This window comes from Scophthalmus maximus, chromosome 13, assembly GCF_022379125.1.
Source record: "Scophthalmus maximus strain ysfricsl-2021 chromosome 13, ASM2237912v1, whole genome shotgun sequence".
NCBI classification, from domain to species: Eukaryota; Metazoa; Chordata; class Actinopteri; order Pleuronectiformes; family Scophthalmidae; genus Scophthalmus; species Scophthalmus maximus.
The window spans coordinates 7,068,190-7,087,010 of record NC_061527.1 but is presented as its reverse complement, the minus strand read 5'-3'; the positions used below and the strand labels follow the sequence as shown (position 1 = coordinate 7,087,010).

The window sequence follows — 18,821 nt, the reverse complement described above, 5'->3', positions numbered from 1 at the left end:
AGAGGAAAAAAAAATATCTCAAAATTAGATGACTCAAAACCTATGCGAACCCTAACCCTTCTGCTATTTGTAATATGATGTGTTTGAATATGTTTTAATACTTACTTAATACCACTTTGAACTTGCATCGTATTCAGTCCGAATCAAAGGGTGACTGCGTTTATAAAAAAAAACCCATCAAAGCCAGAACCATATGCATCACCGGGTACAGTAATCCCAATATGTCCTAACAACACACCCGAACCACTTTCACCTCCGGAGAGGAAGAAGCCACCCACAGTCTCGCCCAGCCTGGAGACCTGCTCCAACGCAGCACCCGCTAAATCATTACATTCCCCAATTAAATAATCATCCAGGAGCAATATTCCTCTCATGTGAGAGTGCTAATTATGTGCTCAGGATACTCTGCTATGATGTTAGTCCTCCTCTCTGGCACGGAAGCACCTGGCCCGGTGCCCTGCAGATTTGCTCTGACATTAAAAAGGCCGGAGTACATGGAGACACGTCGACACTTTTTCAGAGGTCGTTCCGTCTCCTCTGCAGAGTCCGCCGGCCTCGGCCTCGCGCACTGTGCAGCAGGGGGAGAGGGGGCAAATGGGTCTCCATCTTGAAATATTCCAGGAGTTGTTAATTTGCACATTCAGGTGAAGGTCATGTATGTGCCTGTATCCTGAGCCCTGATATGTTGAGTCATTCGCAAGCACAGACGGGTTGGGGCACTCCACAAAGCCCACAATGAGGACACTCATGACCAATGCACGCAACGCTCGTGTGCGCGTGTGCGTGTGTGTGTGTGTGTGTGTGTCTGTGTGTGTGTGTGGGAGTGGAGGTAAGACAGAGAGAGAGAGAGAGAGAGAGAGAGAGAGAGAGAGAGAGAAGGAAAAGAAAGTGTGTGAAGGGGGAAGGTGGATGGGGAAGTTGAGTGACACTCCTCTGTTTCACAACCATGAGCTTACTATTCTTATTCCCTACGCAAACTTGTGCAGTGAAGTGAGCAACCCTCTCTCACTTGGAAACAAGATCATCCTGGATCACATTTGGTGTGGGTGTGTGTGTGTGTGTGTGTGTGTGTGTGTGTGTGTGTGTGTGTGTGTGTGTGTGTGTGTGTGTGTGTGTGTGTGTGTGTGTGGTGTGTATGTGTGTCAGTATGGGAGGAATCCAGTGGGAAATACATTATACTTACATAATATTGATAATACAAATACCTCTGCTCCAGAGGGTTAGGGTCAGCAGACGTCAGAACGTCGATAAGGACACAAAACATATAGCAGAAAATAAATGCCTGTGTGTTATGGACTAGTTTCTGTTGGTCAGGAGTCAGGACCCACACCAAAGAGCTGTGGTCCCGTCGCCCACGGCAACGTCACAGGAGCCAGAATCCAATGTGAGCTTACGTGAGTTTTGGGAAGAAACGATTTGTCCGACTGGCAGTGCGACCAGCAACTATGACTTTTTGTGTTTTATTCCACGTTGACTGTACGATTCAAATAAACGATGAGTGTGTGAATTAGCGACATGGAAAGTATTGCTTGCCTCCTGCAAAGAGAAAAGAAAAAAGCAGTTTCACGTGACGCAGGGAAACCCTGACGTCACAGCGCTCACCACAGACCACCCGTTACGACCCAGAGAAACAAATACTTCCACCACAGCAGTGGAATGGTCAGGAGCCAGTAGCCAGCGTGACTAAGCGCACACACACACACACACACACACACACACACACACACACACACACACACACACACACACACACACACACACACACACACACACACAGAGAGACAGAAGCTACTGCTTGTGTAACACCCAGATTTCGTCACTGGACAAGTTGAATACTGGTCTTATCTAACAAAAATTCCGGTGCTATCATCGGGGGGGATTGTGCAGATTTATCACACACACACACACACACACACACACACACACACACACACACACACACACACACACACACACACACACACACACACACACACACACACACACACACACACACACACACACACACACACACACACACACACGACGACCCTGTGTGCACTTGTGAGTGTGTGCCATTGTTTAGTCTCTCAGACAAACCTCGCATCAGGCCCATATCTCACATTTGGCAAAGTCATCTGTAGACTACAGTTTTCCAAATGCGGCTTGTAATTGTTTTCTTTAAACAAATTTGACTGCTGGGTTTTATGAATTGTCTGTTTTTGATTGTGTTTGTCCGTGTTTTTATGCTGTACAGTGAAAGTTTTCTTGCACACGAGTCTCTCTTTAAAAAAAGATTGTGAACTCAAGTCGGGTTTCTCTCTGTCCAGTCAACAACACTGTGCAGGTACAGGTGCCTGGTTGTAGCATTTACTGTAAATCAATGTATGAATGAGTCTTTAAACTGCTTTGAAACATGAAATAAGTATAAATAAAGAGCATCTGCATTATTATCCTTATTCTTTTGCAGAAGCAGAAAATGATCTAGGCGCTGATTCTCTTTCCTCTATTCTCAAAATGATCCTGCAAGTTAAAATAAGTGCTCCACCACAACATTTTTATTCATTGTATGTGTTGTTATTAATATTGTTTGCACTCACTATGTCACAATGACAGACGGTTTTGTTCTGTGCATATTAAAAAAGGACAAGTCTAATACTACTACTGAGTTGTCTAACTCCGGACTAACCTGGTTGACGCTGTTCTTCTTTGCAGGATATTTTCGTTTACTCCGTTTATGCATAAATGCGATCAAAGGTCCATTTCCAGTTTTCCATTGATAAACAAACAAACATTTAAAGCCACCGCGGTTATAAACCGTTTGCACTTCCGGTGTCAAACCACCTGCCCGACAACAGTTTAGCAATTCTCACCTGTATACCTGTGCCATAGGAAATAACACAGCGACACCCCGTGGACAAAGTGTGAATAACATGCAAACGCAGACCTATTAGATAACAGATTTGGCTCCTACACGCTTTAATTTCCTTATTCTTATAGTAAATGGTATTACTTATTTTTCAGAAGACTAAGACTGATGGCCATGGACTGGAGTACTTTCACTTAAGAATGTGTTTTTTTTTATCAAGAAATTACATCATATTAACCATTAAATTAGTGTTAAATTAATATTCAGAAAAATTGTCAGTCACAACTATGAAATGCACAAATTTTTCATTCATAAAACTATCCTACATCTTTCTTTAAAAAAAAAAAAAGAGTACAACCCCGATAGCACGACAAATGAAAAACAGTTAATAAATAACAGACACATGGCGATACTCACAATAAAGTCAGAGCTGCACCACTGGGGAGGTCATGTGCATGGTAATATTTCTGTGACATGTGTGTGTGTTTTGTTTAAAATATGAATGAATTAACTAAAATTAAAACCTAAAATGGTGATTACAATGGGATATCATGTTCTTTTTTTCACGCAGACTACCTGGCGGCATGGAAAAGGGTTCTGAAAAAAATTGATCATGTACAGGAGATAACTTCTTTGTATGGTTAAATATATTTTTCATACATTAAAAATGTCCAAAAGTATTTGATAGTGAAAGATTCCTTGAATGAATGGGCTTAAAACCCAGGACACTGAATCAAATACGTTAAAATAGCTGCTCTCACTCACAGTGGTCTTATTTATACTTTAGGTTCGATTGCCCTCTAGCGGTCAAAAATGAGACATACACGTAGTGACCTTGCAGTTGCGGGTAATGAACCACGGGGCGGCGACAGCGTTTGCACAGATGACACAGATGACACAGAGGAGAGGAGAAGAAGAGGTGAGGAGGCTTCCTGCCTGGCGGTGCTGTGAGGCGGTGACAGCCGTGTCAGAGAGAAGTGGGTGTTTCATTTAAAAACAGGCCCCTTTTTCTTTCCGGTGTAGAATTTTAAAAAAGCCCCAGAACCGTCAGCGACATGTCGACGAAAACCATGTCCGCCCGCTTCAGACGAGTGGACGTGGACGAGTACGACGAGAACAAGTTTGTGGACGAGGAGGACGGAGGCGAAAACCAGCTGGGTCCCGACGAGGCGGAGGTGGACTCCCTCATCAGGCAATATCCTTTGCACGGCAAACAACATCAGGCCTGTCTGTGTGCACACACACACACACACACACACACACACACACACACACACACACACACACACACACACACACAAGAGGGTACAGAAAAGTGCAGCGGTGCGTTTTCAGGGCTGCGAGTTATCTACCAGGTCTCCACGTACATGCGTGAGTGTGAGCGGCTAGGCCCAGTCACTGCCCGGACTTGCCTGCCAGTCACATTCCAGGGATTTCTGCTCCGGGCTCAGCAGGGGCCGTACGATGTACAGTATTCCACCTGCAGACTCGCGTCATGCGCTTGTTCATGTACAAGTTCGCCAGTTTAATCCAACAAAGCCTTGATTGGCTTCTCTGCCAGAAGACATTCAAGTGTATGGTGAGTCTGAAGTGATGCTGAGACGTTGTCATTGGCCTTATAAGGTATGGAAGTGCTCCACTTCCTCATTGAATGAGACAGTGACCTCTGACCTTAGGGCAGGATTGTTTTTTAAACTCATGTCTGACAGGTATAATACTCAATATATGATATATGAGCGCATATACAAAAAATCCTGTGCGGCACAGTGTACAGACACAACATCTATCTATCACAAGTTATAGGATACATATTCTGCACACATGTGCAAGTGTTACTGCTTATTTTTGATGCAAGGTTATCCATTCTTTACTCATTTCAACAATGTTGTACTTGACATGAAAATGCATTTCAAGTAAAAGCTACTCTGAAGTTTCTGCAGGGTGATCTGGAGAAATCTTTCCATTTAAGTGTTTTTTTAGTACAAATTCACTATTATGTGCTACCAACCCATCATTGTGAAGAAACGCTGTCGAGAGGGAAGTTTGTACAAAGACGACCGAAACTGTGGCAGAAACTTAATCAAGCCCCTGTGTTTTACATTTGTAAGTGCAAAATATCCAAGTTAGCCCTCCACAGTTCCACCCTGCAGGCATGAACCACACAGACACACACCTGTGGCAAAACTAATCGCAAACCTGAGGAAATGAAATGTTTCCTCTTTTTTTTTCTTTTGAAAGTGAAGACAGTTGTGACAGGTGTCAGGCCACCATATCTGGTTTCTGATCTGTACTTTTAGAAAACAACCACCTGACGACCGCAGAGGTCAGACTGAGTCGCAGGCAGAAGCTGACACTGGGTTTATGTATCAAATCTGAGCTTATAGCCAAGTATTGTTGTTTTGCGCTGTGCTGCTTTGCATCCTTAACCCGCCCTTGCACAGGAAATCTCATGGAGGCTTTACAGGCAGTCCTGAAGAACCCACCAATCAACACAAAGAACCAGAATGTCAAGGTGGGTGGGTTTGGATTTATTGGCCAATGAATTTTCACCACATCCTTGTTCTGTTTTTTCTTCTGACAAATCTCTTTTATACTCTTGAGTGATGAAATCACTCATGTCGTTTGGGGCTTCAGTTACTTTACAAACATGCACCAGCGATATTAGACTGTCCTGATACACATGGCATCTTAAATTTTACGCCACATATTAATCACTGTGATAATCTGACAGAAATGTATTATTTGCATAATTGAAAAGAGAAATCTGACTTGTCTGAAACCAGGCTAATGAGTGACTGAAATACGATGCAGCTCTGGTGTTCAGACGTCTCGCCTCACATCTTTCCTCCAGGATCGTGCCGAGGGTCTCGTGCTAAAATTGCTTAGTGCCTTTAAGAGCAGTGACATTGAGAAAGGGGTGCAGAGTCTGGATAACAACGGCGTGGACCTTCTGATGAAATACATATACAAAGGCTTCGAGAGGCCGTCGGAAAACAGCAGCGCCGTCCTGCTGCAGTGGCATGAAAAGGTAAAAATTTACTTCATTGTCTTGATATAATCCTTTAGGGACATTAGGCCACAAAACTCTGGACGAGCTCCAGCAGATTATCTGAGACTCGGCTTCAAAGAAATGTCCTGATCACATCCTTCCTCCCGTGTGTGTCTCCAGGCTCTGGCAGCTGGAGGAGTGGGCAGCATCGTCAGGGTACTAACGGCGAGGAAGACGGTCTAAAAGAGGAGCAGACGATCGGTTCGCTCCACATCACTGACTGATACAGGGGTGGGAGGGGAGCGCTTCACTGTACTGTTCATGTAATATAACAGACGGCATCGGGGGTTAAAACTAAAACCAGATTTTTAACTCAATGTGATCCTGCTGTGATTAAATCTGGGTCACGTTATGATAAAAATGGGTTTTCTTGTTTCTTCCGATGCACGATCACAGCCGACTGAATCATATTCCTCACAGGGTGCTAACTTCTCTTTAACCCCACGTGTGCTGCCTCCCATCTCTCCACATCATTCCTCTATAATATGTTTTCATTCTACACAGCGGTGTGAGAGTTAAGATTTGCAATATAAATCTGTGGGGTCACGAAATGATTAACAAGATAGGAAAACAGGGAAGAAAATACTCCTGATAATATATACCAAATTATTTAGAGTTTCCTCTAATCTCAACTTCATTTTTTTGTGCAAATGATTGGCTGAAATTCCTTCTGGGCCTTCGTTTCACTCAGGAAGACCTCCCAATGTCAGTAAATCCTCTCGCTGCGTCTCACTGTGACACTTGAGCAGCGGGAGTCTCTCTCGAAAAGCACAGTCACACAGATGGAGGCTGGTGGATTTGCTCACAGGGGTCGTCATCCTCCCTGGGGAGGGGGAGGGGAGGCGGGTCATCCATCCATCCCACCGTCTTCTCACGCCGCCTCCTGCCCTAGTTAAGGATTATTACCCATGATGCATCGCCACCCCCCTGTTCTTATTAATCCCACTTAACTGCTCCTTCTTTCCTGTTAATGTCTGCCTCTCTGATGCAACCTCTGCTACTGTTCAGGGCCTCGTGCTGTTACTGCTCACAGGATCTGTACTTTCAGGAAAATAACATCACCCTGAGAATACTTTCTAGGATTTTTTTTTCATAGCTAGCAGAAAAAATAATCTAGGATTACCCATTTTCCTATTTGTTTTGATGATTTTTGCTTTAAGGCCAAACCCCTACTCGATTGAAATTAAATGCAAGGCTTAGCACTTTCACAAATTAGGCACGGTTGCTTTCCAGGAGAGATGATGATGATGATAATCATATGACTATTTTTGATTTTTTTACAAACAGAAACAGACTTTGAATTGATTTAGAATGTTTTGCATGATCCCATTTTCTTTTTGAGATTTTAGTGATTTTTGTATTAAATCTGTTGAAATTCATGCCGGAGGATTTAAAAAAAAACAAAAAAACCCACCATGCACAGTATTGTCTTGCAGTATAAACTCGTACTGTGGCAACCACATATACTTAAAATTCCTGTATATTTTATACAATGAGGAAAACTGGAAAGTGTTGTCTGCCTTAAGGGTGGATTATGTCTGTTGCCAAATGATTTATTTAGCTTTCACGAAAATAATGTAACTCACGTTGATGATTTAGTTGTCCGTATATGTTAGAGTAACATTTTTAAAAACATAGTTTTGGAGTTATGACCACATACATTTAATATCAACATAAAAGCATTGTTAAAGAAATTTTTTGTTTGTGTGTGACAAGCATCTTGAAGCTGTGTCCGCACAAACACTACAAGAAGGTCAATCGAGGATTTTTTACAGTGGACATTGCTTTTTACAAAACACGAAAACATTGTGAGCACTTGTGTTTTTACTCATGAGTTATCACCAGTTCATATTCAGACGTGGCTCGTCATGTTTGAATACTGTTGTCAGTGATGATGCCTCTTCTAATGCAGCGACGGCTCGTTTGACAGGAAAACAACCAGGAAAACTTTTTCTAGTCCGAGTCGCACCGACGAGGAAGTAAATCAAACTGCCTTACTCGAATATTCCTCTTTTTATAAAGGTTTGTGCTTTTTTTTTGACAACAAAAAATTAAAGGTATGAAAATGGATCATAAGTTTGTCATGATGTTTGATGGTGTTATTCGTAAATCAGTTTTTATAATTATTTAAAAATACTAAAGGGGACATTTTGGACTAAAGTTGAAGACAAAATTAACAATACTTGCAAACATTAGAATACAAGTTAATTATTCTTTGAGTAGATCCTAGGCGGCTGCAGTGCAGAGGCAGGAGAGCAACACTTATGAGACATGTATTTGTGTACTGGTTATGATAAGACACAGGCCAATGAGGAATATTGTATGATAGCCTATAATTAGCCTTTGATTTGGAGATTTGTTAAAACCACTGTTTGTTTGTTTTTGCATTTATCAGGAAATTAAGTTTGAATTCTTCTTTTTGTTTCCATTTGAGACAATTTATTTTGGATTTTATACAGTATACATGTTTGTTGCTAATTTAAAAAATGAATTGGTACTTTGCAAAAAATAAAATTAAGGCTTGAAAGATAGTTTGTTATTGTTTTTTGGAGAAAAACATCAGAAAATGTCAGTTTTAAATATTTAACAATGAAGAAGATTTACTCCTAAATAGGATCTTAAATTCAATGTTAAGTGTAATTGGAAGTTTGAGCGCTGCAGATCTACATCACACGTAATTTCAGTGTATATTCATTTATTACATTTTTATTACAAAATGGATAGATTAGGTACAGTATGACAATACATTATGAGGGGGAAAAAACATATGTACAAGTCATAAAAATAAAATACATCTTGGTATCAACTACTGGATGGAGCATATTGGCACACTCGTGATGTCATCAGTGTAACGATGGATTGGGTTTCTACCTGAGGATGAAGAATGCGAGACAGTCAAGTTCTCCATCTTTACAATAAGCACCATATGTGCACAGTCACAGCTCCGCTCCGGTGACTGATGACACAAGGGATAAACAAACGTGGGAACTGCCCTTTTTATTTCATGTTCAAGCTCTTCCCAATAAGTTAATAATAGCTAGATGTAAAATATGAAAGGTTTCTAAAGTAGGGTTGAAGCCTACTCTCTGAGCTACTGGTGGATGTTTTTGGCTTTGAGGAGCAAAAATCTTGTTTATCTTATAAATAAATCCGAAAGGGGACAAAATAATCAAATATTTGAACAACAGCCCCGATAGACTGAAGTGAGGTTTAATGGGATTAGAGCCAGTAAATAGCCAGTTTCATCCAAGCCTCCTGTTGACCTCCAGTGGCTTGTTTTTATAATCGACGTTCCTTATGTCGTCAGGGCTGCGTGCGCTCACTGGCCTCTCTGGCACACTCAGTCTTTTTTTGCAGTCTGTTTAATGATGTGGCTACTTTTCCACAACCACACCCACCCACCCTGGCGCTCGCTCGTTCGTTCGCACCATGTTGCTCTCTCAGCGGTGCTGCGTGTGGAGGACGCGATTCATCGTCGCACCATTGTCCCGCGGTCATTTAAAGTGCTCTCAGTAGGGGTAGGCAGACACGGCGATGTAGACGATGAAGGTCGTCTGGTACTCGATGCCCCCGTCCTCGCTGTAGGAGAGGGCTCGCACCTTCATGCGGTACGTGTGGGGCTCCCGCAGCGCCTGCGTGGTGAACAGCACTCCCTTCAGGTTCTCGTCCCGCAGGGCAAAGGGCAGCGTGACGTCCTCGTCCACCACTATGAAGGTGGTCCTGGGGTGCATCACGCCGTCCTGCGTGTAGGCCACCAGCCTGATCAGGTCCTGGTTGGCCGCGATGCCGAAGGGAAGCGACAGCAGCTTGTACTCCAGCGCATAGGGGCTCAGCGTACACTCCAGGTCGTTCGGTGGGCAGTTCTTCAGGCAGAACCTACACAACACATTGCAGCATATACAAGATTTACCTCTGAACCGAATTCAACAAAGCAAAGGTTCTATTGAGATGCTTGCTTTAATTGAATTATTCAATTAATGCATGGACATTACATGAGACTCGTGTTGTTTAAAGGGTCACTTGTTTATGATGACGAAGTCAGCTAAATTAGGTTAGTGCTGCTTGCAAGATTGAAAATATGACATTTTAAAAAAAAAGTCATGTTTAATTTGTAAAAACAATGTCTCAGTTAAATGCAGCTAAACCACAGACTGGATTCATTTGAACTATTTCCTACAGAGATAACATGGACGCCATAATTGTGGTTTATTTTCCATGAACTAATCCTCTAGTTTAATATCATGCAAAAATACACACTGCTCCGTGACTGTGAATCCCACAGATTGAACAGTTGATATATTTTGTGGTCGTCCTCAGCGATGGCTTTCATCCTAAATGAGGTCTTTACCCTGTGGCTGAATCCCTCTGGTAGTTTGGTGGACAGGGGGTGTCAATACACTGGTAGCTCCCTCTCATGTTGAAGCACATTCGGTTGGCCCCACACTGGATGCTCTGCTCCAGGCACTCGTCTATATCTGCAGATACAGCAAACAGCGCATCACAACGGCAGTTCTGCAGTGACCACAGGTCAGACTTCACAGTGAGTCCCCTGGATTGAAAGCGTGACGATGGATCCAGGGAGTGGACGACAGCTCTCACCTTGGCAGGTTTTGCCATTGGCCATGAGGCGGTAACCGGCAGGACAGAGACACCTGTGGCTCCCCGGTGTGTTCATGCACTCGTGCTGACAGGTGTCTCTCACCTCACACTCATTGATGTCTGATGATGACACACACAGGGGGGAAATCAGACATGATGCACATTTCAAGCTCCATATTCACGGACTACCCTTAAAGCAGCAGTGAAAGCATCTCTCCCTCATCTCAGCCCTGCCTGTCCTCCAATAGTTACCTAAGCAGCGGCCAGCCCTGGACTCAAACCCTTGCGGACAAGCGAGGAGGCCGCGCTGCGAGGCAAGCGCGCGAGTCTCTCTGCGCCCGCGGCTCCCGTAGCGCCGCCCTGCGGTGGCTGCGTGGGAGTGGTAGCTCTGAGAGGCAAGGTTGTGGTACAGTTGCTGGCGGGAGCTGCGCTCAGGGGAGGACTGAGATGTGCGGTAGCCGTATGAGTAACTTTCGTAGCTGGGCAGACGCTCCAGGCCAGCGCAGGATTTGCCGTCACCCAGCAGGTGGCGCCCCGGCGGGCAGGTGCACTTGAAGCTGCCGGGGGTGTTGACGCACTGGTGGGCACAGGGCTGCGGAAGCCGCTCACACTCATTTATGTCTGCCCTCAGCACAAAGGAAAGACCAGCACCAGGATAAGACAGAGGGGACAGAACAGGAGGGTGGGAGGAGGAAAGAGGCACAGAAATAATAATGGAGAGGAAGGAAAGGATGTGAAAAGAACAAATGGAGGTGGTGCGGGCCAGGAAGACAGAGGAGAGAGATGAGGATGAGGGGGGGAAAAAGGGGATATGTTAATTACCCCGCATTTTCATGTCTCTAAGACATGATGAACACATTCGTGTGATTTGAATGAGAGACTGATATCATCTCCTCTCATGTCAAACTGAAGTGCAGGTTCGAAGAAAATAACTTTTGGATCTAGTTCACGTTTTATGTGAAGATATGATACCAGATTGTGTTGTGATATCGGGTGGATACACATCAACAGCACTTGACAAGAGACAGAGACATCAACGTCCAGGGTTAATGATGTCACAGGGGAACGGGGGATATATGCCATTACAAAGCAACACCAGGATATAGCCAGACTCACACATAAAGGTGACAGTTTGCAAAACCAGAGTTGGAAGAGAGGGGGAAAGGAAACAGAGTGACAGACGGAGCTGTGAGGTGATGGTGCTGGTCTTTTTTTTATGATCGATGTGTCAAAGGAGGAACCGTTTATTTCCAGTTCCCCCCCCCTGGAGTCCTTTCTCACCCGTACTCTTGTCTGACAGTGTAGACTAAGACAATCTGGAGCTATGGACGGCATCACACCATGCGTTTACATATCGGCATTATAAAACAAGGTCTTTGGATTTTATCTGTTAGGTGTAGAACAAGCAGTTTCCATTGCAGCATTTTAGAGATGTAGAGCAAGCAAGCAGCAGGAACCTACGCCTGAACTAGACGCAGATGACATCAGTGTTGTTTTAAGACTTTCGACAGGATTGAGTCACCCACACAAAGAGGGAAGTACGCTGGCAGAAGCAAGAAAGCTGACGGCAATGCAGGACGGTAGTGTTTCAAACTGCTTGGCATATGCTTTACTAAGAAATCCTCATCTTAACAGACTGAAAGTGTTACCTGCCTAATCAATACAAAAGAAGCTCTTTTTGAACGTGTGTTACAGAAGACATAAAGGATGTACGTACCGAGGCAGGGCCGCCCAACTCCCTGAGATCTGTAGCCACGTGGACACGTACAGTGGTAGCTGCCTCTGGTGTTCTCACAGATCTGGTTGTATCTGCACTGATGGGTTCCATCTCGGCACTCGTCGATGTCTACAGCAGGACCACAAGAGACACAGACCAAACGGATAAACCCCTGACTGAGGATCCAGCTTGCTCCATCGTTGTCAGCTCGTCCGTCAGCTGATTCTGTCTCGCTTTCCGAGCGTAGCTCTGTCGGGACACTCACCTACACATGTGCCGTTGGCACCTTTGGTCATCCCATTGGGGCACAGGTCAATGCAGGTGTAGCCTCCCCGTGTGTTTTTACACTGTTGATCTGAACGACAAACCCTCTGTCTGCACTCATTTATGTCTGAGGGGAAAAGAGAGACAGGAAAAGTCTTTTTTATTAAATTACTTTTTTCCCAGGTCTGATTTGATTCTGGAGAAGAGTAGGAGGAGTCTCACCTATACAGCGTCGGTTCCTGAGTTGAAATCCTGGCTCGCAGGCGCAGCGATAACTACCGATGGTGTTCAGACAGTGTTGATTACACGGATGGGCCTCCTGACACTCGTTCACATCTGAGCAGCGGAGAACGCATCAGCATTAAGACAAAAATATTGACGAAAACTGGGAAGGCCAAAAAAATCTGTAGATGTCGATAAAGCGTGTTGACTGTACCTGCGCAGCTGAGACCATCAGCTGTTCTCCTGAAACCACGCCCACAACGCATGACACACCGGTAAGAACCGATGGTGTTCTCACAGTCCTGTCCGTCATGACACACGTTCCCACCCAGTGAACACTCGTCAATGTCTGAGAGAGTGGAGAGCAGCAGATTTATTAGACAATGACCTATTGCTGTCATAAAAATCCCTAAATCAAATCTAGGCATGGCATTTATATGTATATATTCTTTTTGTGTGTGTGTGTTGTGTACCCTGACAGGTCCTGCCATCAGCTGAGATTGTGAGGCCTCGGGGACAGGAGCAGTAGTAGGTGCCCATGGCGTTGTGGCAGGCATGAGAACAGGGGTTCCTGACCTCACACTCGTTCTCATCTGCGGCAACAAGAAAATAAGAAACATGAAACATGAAACATGAATACTAATGTACAGATATGTTACTAAGTAGTTGCAATATTGTGTTAATCTTAACATATTCCAGCACATAATCAGAAAGTTATTTTAATTATGTTTGGATAAGTTGTAAGTAAACAAAAAAGATCACTTTTAAATAAAAAATCAATTTTTAACTGTACTGACTAGGAACTGCATGATACATAAATATTACCTGCACAGTAGGGCCCAGCAGACACCAGAGTAAATCCCTGAGGACACTGGTTACTGCGATCACCTGGATTCATGTAAATGTCAAATTAAGTTTGTGTCACAAACATACAATGGCGGAAAAAAAAGGGAAAATATTTGAGAATGACTGGAGGACTAGCAAGACAACAAAAGGTAAAAAACAGAACATAATATATTAACCTAGTTCTGCCTATCTCTGACGAACAGTTAGAATATTATTCTCGACGTTCTTCAGAAAACAGTATCCTCACCTTTGGTGATACTGGCTTGGATGCTGTACTCCAACACCTCCTCCAGGGGGTGGTAGTGAGCATTGATGGCGGTGGCATGCAGCATCTCCACCAGGTAGGGCATCTTGCCCCTGGACAGGTCATAGGAGATGGTGTGGTTCCAGGAGTAGGGCACACTCTGCCGGTCGATGCTGAACATGCGAGTGGACAGGGCATACAGCTGCCCCGGGCCCGTCTGGATGTAGTCCTCTGTGTAGTCCTGCAGTGAACCCAGCACACGTGAGGCCGCCTTGAAGCAACTTTGACACAGTCTAACCAATATGTCACTTTCATAGTAATTGAAATTAGATGACCTCTCTGTCTTGTTTCACGAACAAACCTAAATTATGAATCACCAACATTCCTTATTTCTGTACCTTGATGCTGATGTCCGCATGTGAGGGCAACTGTAAGATGTGTCCGTTCACAACGATGTCCAATAACAATGCTCCATCCGAGTCCAGGCCTCTGGAGATGTGGGTCATCCTCAGGATCTCACCTACGCAACAGCCCAAAACACCAGAGGTGTGTCTCATTTCAACAACCGACATCATCAGTCAGCGTTTGTGTGAGGAAAATGTCATGATTCAACAGAGGGTTTAAAGGCAAAGGGCTCAGTTTGTAATATGAATAAATACAGACACATGCAGGTCTGTCTACTCTTACCTGTAGCAAACTCCACCTGTGTCTCTCGCCTGAAGACGCCTCCCGTTAGCGTGTAGCCGTTGACAGCCTCTCCTACCTCCTGTGCGGTGGTCCAGTAAACAGGATTCAGGATGGAGATGAGCTTCCTCATCGCAGGACCTTGAATAAAAAAGGCGGGAGGAAGATGGCATTTTCGTTTGTCGTGATATTTTAATTTAAAAAGTCTGAGATGCACAACTTCCCTGACAGCAGGTATCACGTGTTAATCATGTCTAAAAGTAGAAGTTGTGAAATCGTGAGAGGAAACTGACCCAACGTCCTTGGTATGTTCGAAATAGTGGCCTTGATGATTCTGCCACCAGACTTGCTGTCAGTGATGGTGGCGTTGAGGATGGCGATGCCAAAGTCGATATCGTTGATGTTCCCTATGATGCTCCCTCGTGCCGTCTGGGGCCCACCTGACAGAGAGACAATTGTTAAAGCCTCAAGTGTGAACAGAACCACACACATTTAAGTGTTTCTGAATGCACGGCTTTACCTGGGCAGGCCTGAGTTTTACACCGGGAGAGCTGCGAGGAGTCTCCTGGACACAGGCGGCCACCGTTACCCGGAGACGGGCTGTTACAGAGTCGCACGCGTGTTCTCTCCCCGCCTCCACAGGTGGCAGAGCATTCTCCCCACGGCTGCCACGATCCCCAGTTACCATCGACTGTGATGACCCCAGAGAGTGTTCACATTAACACATAGATCATTGGAAAACACGAGTGCAACAGGGCATTATCAATTGTCCCATAATCAGAGATTTAGGGTCAATTTAGTCTTTTTTGGAATACATTAAATATTATGAAATACACAGATTATTTTTTATTAAATGAGGACACATTCCACGTGTTTCCCAAATGCTGGAACAAACAAGACAAGAAGAACAGCCATTTTTCTGTCTAACAAAGTAGTTTGTGTTTTATCTTTTTTTTGTCCCCATCTTCTTTCTCAGTCTTGCCACCTCACAAACACAATGTTATATGCTAACACAGGTTTTTTTTTCTTCTTCTGCATTTAGAGGCACTTTTCATTTCAAAAGCATCTTAAGGCCTTGATGACCCCCTGACCCCGGCACAGTTGTAAACATGCTGACTCACCGGGGCAGTTTGCTGTGCTGCACCTCTGTATCTGTGTGTCTGCGCCTGCACACGCTCTCCCACCATTAGCGGGCCTGGGGTTGTCACATGTCCTGTAGCGCCTCATCTGACCTCCGTTGCAGGTCTTGCTGCAGCTGCCCCAGCCACTCCAGGGACCCCAGTTACCGCTGACTGACAGAGAGAAGGGGGAAAACGTCAGATGCCGAACGGACAAGAGATAAGCCACAGATGGGTATGTAAGCTGAAACCAGAAACAAGTAAAAGTAAAAGTTACTCACTGGGGCATGGCTCGCTGTTGCAGAAGTCAATATGCACGTCGTTGCCCTCGCACTGCCTGCCACCGTGCTGTGGGGCAGGGCTGGCGCACAGTCGCGTCCTCTGTCTGGTCCCGCCTCCACAGGAAACACTGCAGGCTCCCCAGCTTACCCAGGATGACCACTTCCCATCCACTGGAAGACAACAAAAAAAAGAAGAAGAAGAAAGTGAGGATCAGTCACCTGATTTTAGAAAAAAAAACTTCATACACTGGGTAACAACAGACATTTATCAAAAAATAAGATCCTTGAGCCCTCACCAGGACAAGGTCTCTCCTTGCACACTTGTGTTTGGGTGTCTGTGCCCTCACAATGCGGCCCGTCAAACGCAGGAGGAGGGTTGTTGCACAGCCTGATTCTGGACTGCATACCCTTACCACAGGTCTCACTGCACTTGCTCCATGGTAGCCAAGACCCCCAGTTACCTGCCACTGCAAGAGTATAAATATAGAGTCAACATCATACTCACAAATTTAAGCCATGGGAGGTTCATTCATTCATTCATTCATCGTCTACCGCTTTATCCATTTAAGGGTCGCGGGGGGTCGCTGGAGCCAATCCCAGCTAACATTGGGCGAGAGGCGGGGTACACCCTGGACAGGTCGCCAGCCTATCACAGGGCCACATACAGACGGACAACCATTCACTCTCACATTCACACCTACGGTCAATTTAGAGTCTCCAATGAACCTAACCCCATTCTGCATGTCTTTGGACTGTGGGAGGAAGCCGGAGAACCCGGAGAGAACCCACGCATGCACGGGGAGAACATGCAAACTCCACACAGAAAGGCCCTGGTTGGTTTGAACCGGGACTCGAACCCAGAACCTTCTTGCTGTGAGGCGAAGGTGCTAACCACTACACCACCGTGCAGCCGCCATGGGAGGTTATTTATTGAAAATCAAAGCAAATCAAATGTAGAATAAATCTTGTTTACTCACCTGGACAGGGTCTGACGCTGCACATGATGACCTCCACTGCCTTCCCCTCACACGGCCTGCCTCCATGCTGAGCGGGGGGGTCACTGCAGGTCCGGATGCGGGTCCTGTTGCCCTGGCCGCAGGTACGAGAACACTCCTCCCAGAGAGACCACTCTGACCAGTTACCATCCACTGAAGCCGGACACAGTCACGGGTCTTAGTACAGCATATACCAGCGGCACGCAGTCCGAAAGAACAGTTTGAATCGTCTCCCTCTCATTCTTGAAAATCCATTCTCACCTGGACACGGTTTTCCCCGGCAGCTGCGGGTTTCTGTCTCCACTCCTGCACAGTGGCGCCCCCCATTGGCAGGTAAAGGATTGTTACACTGTCTCAGCCTCTTCTGAAGCCCGACACCACAGGACACACTGCAGGGACCCCACTCAGCCCACTCCGAGTAGCCCCCGTGTACTGGAAAACAAATAAAACTACATTGATGCGAGATATAATTTGCCATTTGGTCAGTCTGGGTGATTTGTTCCTTTTGCTTCCCTGAGGATAAAAAGCAAGATGAATAAGTCTTTCCTATCAAAGTTAATAACTGTGATTGCAGTGGCAGAAGCAATGCCCATTGAAAAATCTTTTGACATTAGTTACAGGCTAAAATGGAAGTATGCTCAAAACTGCGGTGCAATGAAAAAGACCCATGGTTTAACTCACCTCGTACAGTTAGAGTGACCCTGACCAGTACGGATCCCAGTAGGTTTCTGGCCACGCATTCATATTCGGCCGTGTCCTCCTTCTGGGCACTGCTGATCCTGAGGGGGCCGTTGGAAAGGGCGGAGAAGCGCTCGGCGGCCAGCAGCGGGCGCCCCTGACGAGACCACTCGACCACGGGTGTAGGCTCACCCTCCGCCTGGCAGTTGAGCACAACTGTGGTGCCGGCGTCCACCACCGTGTCGACCGGCTCCACAATGATGGTGGGTGCACCTGGAAGAAGAGGGTGGTCCCACGTGAACTGATATTTAAAGGGCAATTCCACTCATTGCACACATCAAAATCAGTTTGCAAAACACTAGGAATACTAAGAAAATAAACCCTGATGATGTCACTACAATTGTTTTGGGCTTTTTAGGTTTCCTCAAGTTTCCTTCAGTTCATGTTGGAAATAGCAGATGCTAAATGCTAAGTTGCGCTGTTACAAAGCAGACAGACACTTACTCTGCAAGGTAAGTGTGACACTTCTTTCCACCACCCCTGCATCATTAGTTGCCACACACATGTAGTTGCCTGCATCTTCACCCTGCAAAGAATTGAATACAAATAAAACCCAGTTCATTATGCCAAAAACTATATATACATCAACACAGTATAGTCTCAATCTCTTATCTCTCCGCACCACTGTGCCATAGATGGCCAGAGAGCCATTGTCCAGCTGACGGATTCGGTTGCTGATCTGGATGTTTATTCCACTTTTGCTCCACTGGATGGTGGGCAGGGGGTCTCCCCGGACCTCACAGTTCAAGATGGCGTTGCCGCCCAGAGGCTCAATCCGGTTGGAGTGAAGATCCCCGTCAATGATCGGAGGCTCTGAGGGGCAGGCAGAGAAAAGAGAATTGAAGAAAAAAAAAGTTGCCTTGACACAATGGGGTCAGATTGTGAACTAATCAAATGACATAGATTCAATATGTTTTACTGGAGCGTGGTTTTACCTTTAACATATACAAAGCCCAGTGACTTGATGCTTCCCACGTTGTTTTCTGCCACGCAGGTGTACGTGCCGGAATCGTCTTTGCTCACTCTCTCTATCACCAGCTCACTGTGGCCGTTCATGTGGTCATAGTGAACTACAGCAATGACCAAAGACAACATGAGAAAAACACAGTTAGAAGTATTCATTCTAATGTGCGACATATAGCTCCAAAAAAAACACACGTACAAACGGTTATTTCTCAGCAGTTATGAACCATTTGCCTAATGACAGGAGTTGTTC

General features: G+C 45.3%; 2 protein-coding genes across 3 annotated transcripts in view; one reads left to right on the top strand and one right to left on the bottom strand.

Annotated features, from left to right (window-relative positions):
- Positions 1 to 3,760: 3,760 nt before the first annotated feature.
- arpc5b (actin related protein 2/3 complex, subunit 5B) lies at positions 3,761 to 7,967 on the top strand. The gene is made up of 4 exons (XM_035647252.2): positions 3,761 to 4,043; positions 5,288 to 5,360; positions 5,700 to 5,876; positions 6,018 to 7,967. The coding sequence occupies exons 1-4, from the start codon at positions 3,904 to 3,906 to the stop codon at positions 6,078 to 6,080; spliced, it is 453 nt and encodes a 150-aa protein (XP_035503145.1). The 5' UTR covers positions 3,761 to 3,903; the 3' UTR covers positions 6,081 to 7,967.
- A 608-nt stretch (positions 7,968 to 8,575) lies between these two features.
- Positions 8,576 to 18,821, bottom strand: part of hmcn1 (hemicentin 1) — a 74,735-nt gene continuing 64,489 nt past the window's right edge. The window contains exons 84-107 of one of the 2 annotated variants that reach the window (XM_035647251.2): positions 18,541 to 18,675; positions 18,228 to 18,418; positions 18,050 to 18,131; positions 17,549 to 17,818; positions 17,129 to 17,299; positions 16,850 to 17,020; positions 16,169 to 16,339; positions 15,873 to 16,043; positions 15,595 to 15,765; positions 14,994 to 15,164; positions 14,767 to 14,913; positions 14,477 to 14,614; positions 14,188 to 14,309; positions 13,793 to 14,030; positions 13,525 to 13,587; positions 13,173 to 13,292; positions 12,914 to 13,048; positions 12,700 to 12,813; positions 12,479 to 12,604; positions 12,214 to 12,342; positions 10,749 to 11,117; positions 10,497 to 10,616; positions 10,246 to 10,372; positions 8,576 to 9,773 (exon numbers count right to left, since the gene is read on the bottom strand). In XM_035647251.2, coding sequence (XP_035503144.2) covers positions 9,407 to 9,773; positions 10,246 to 10,372; positions 10,497 to 10,616; positions 10,749 to 11,117; positions 12,214 to 12,342; positions 12,479 to 12,604; positions 12,700 to 12,813; positions 12,914 to 13,048; positions 13,173 to 13,292; positions 13,525 to 13,587; positions 13,793 to 14,030; positions 14,188 to 14,309; positions 14,477 to 14,614; positions 14,767 to 14,913; positions 14,994 to 15,164; positions 15,595 to 15,765; positions 15,873 to 16,043; positions 16,169 to 16,339; positions 16,850 to 17,020; positions 17,129 to 17,299; positions 17,549 to 17,818; positions 18,050 to 18,131; positions 18,228 to 18,418; positions 18,541 to 18,675 — 4,019 coding nt within the window. In that variant the 3' untranslated portion in view covers positions 8,576 to 9,406. The remainder of the gene's footprint in view (positions 9,774 to 10,245; positions 10,373 to 10,496; positions 10,617 to 10,748; positions 11,118 to 12,213; positions 12,343 to 12,478; positions 12,605 to 12,699; positions 12,814 to 12,913; positions 13,049 to 13,172; positions 13,293 to 13,524; positions 13,588 to 13,792; positions 14,031 to 14,187; positions 14,310 to 14,476; positions 14,615 to 14,766; positions 14,914 to 14,993; positions 15,165 to 15,594; positions 15,766 to 15,872; positions 16,044 to 16,168; positions 16,340 to 16,849; positions 17,021 to 17,128; positions 17,300 to 17,548; positions 17,819 to 18,049; positions 18,132 to 18,227; positions 18,419 to 18,540; positions 18,676 to 18,821) is intronic. The other variant, XM_047336707.1, reaches the window with a different exon arrangement.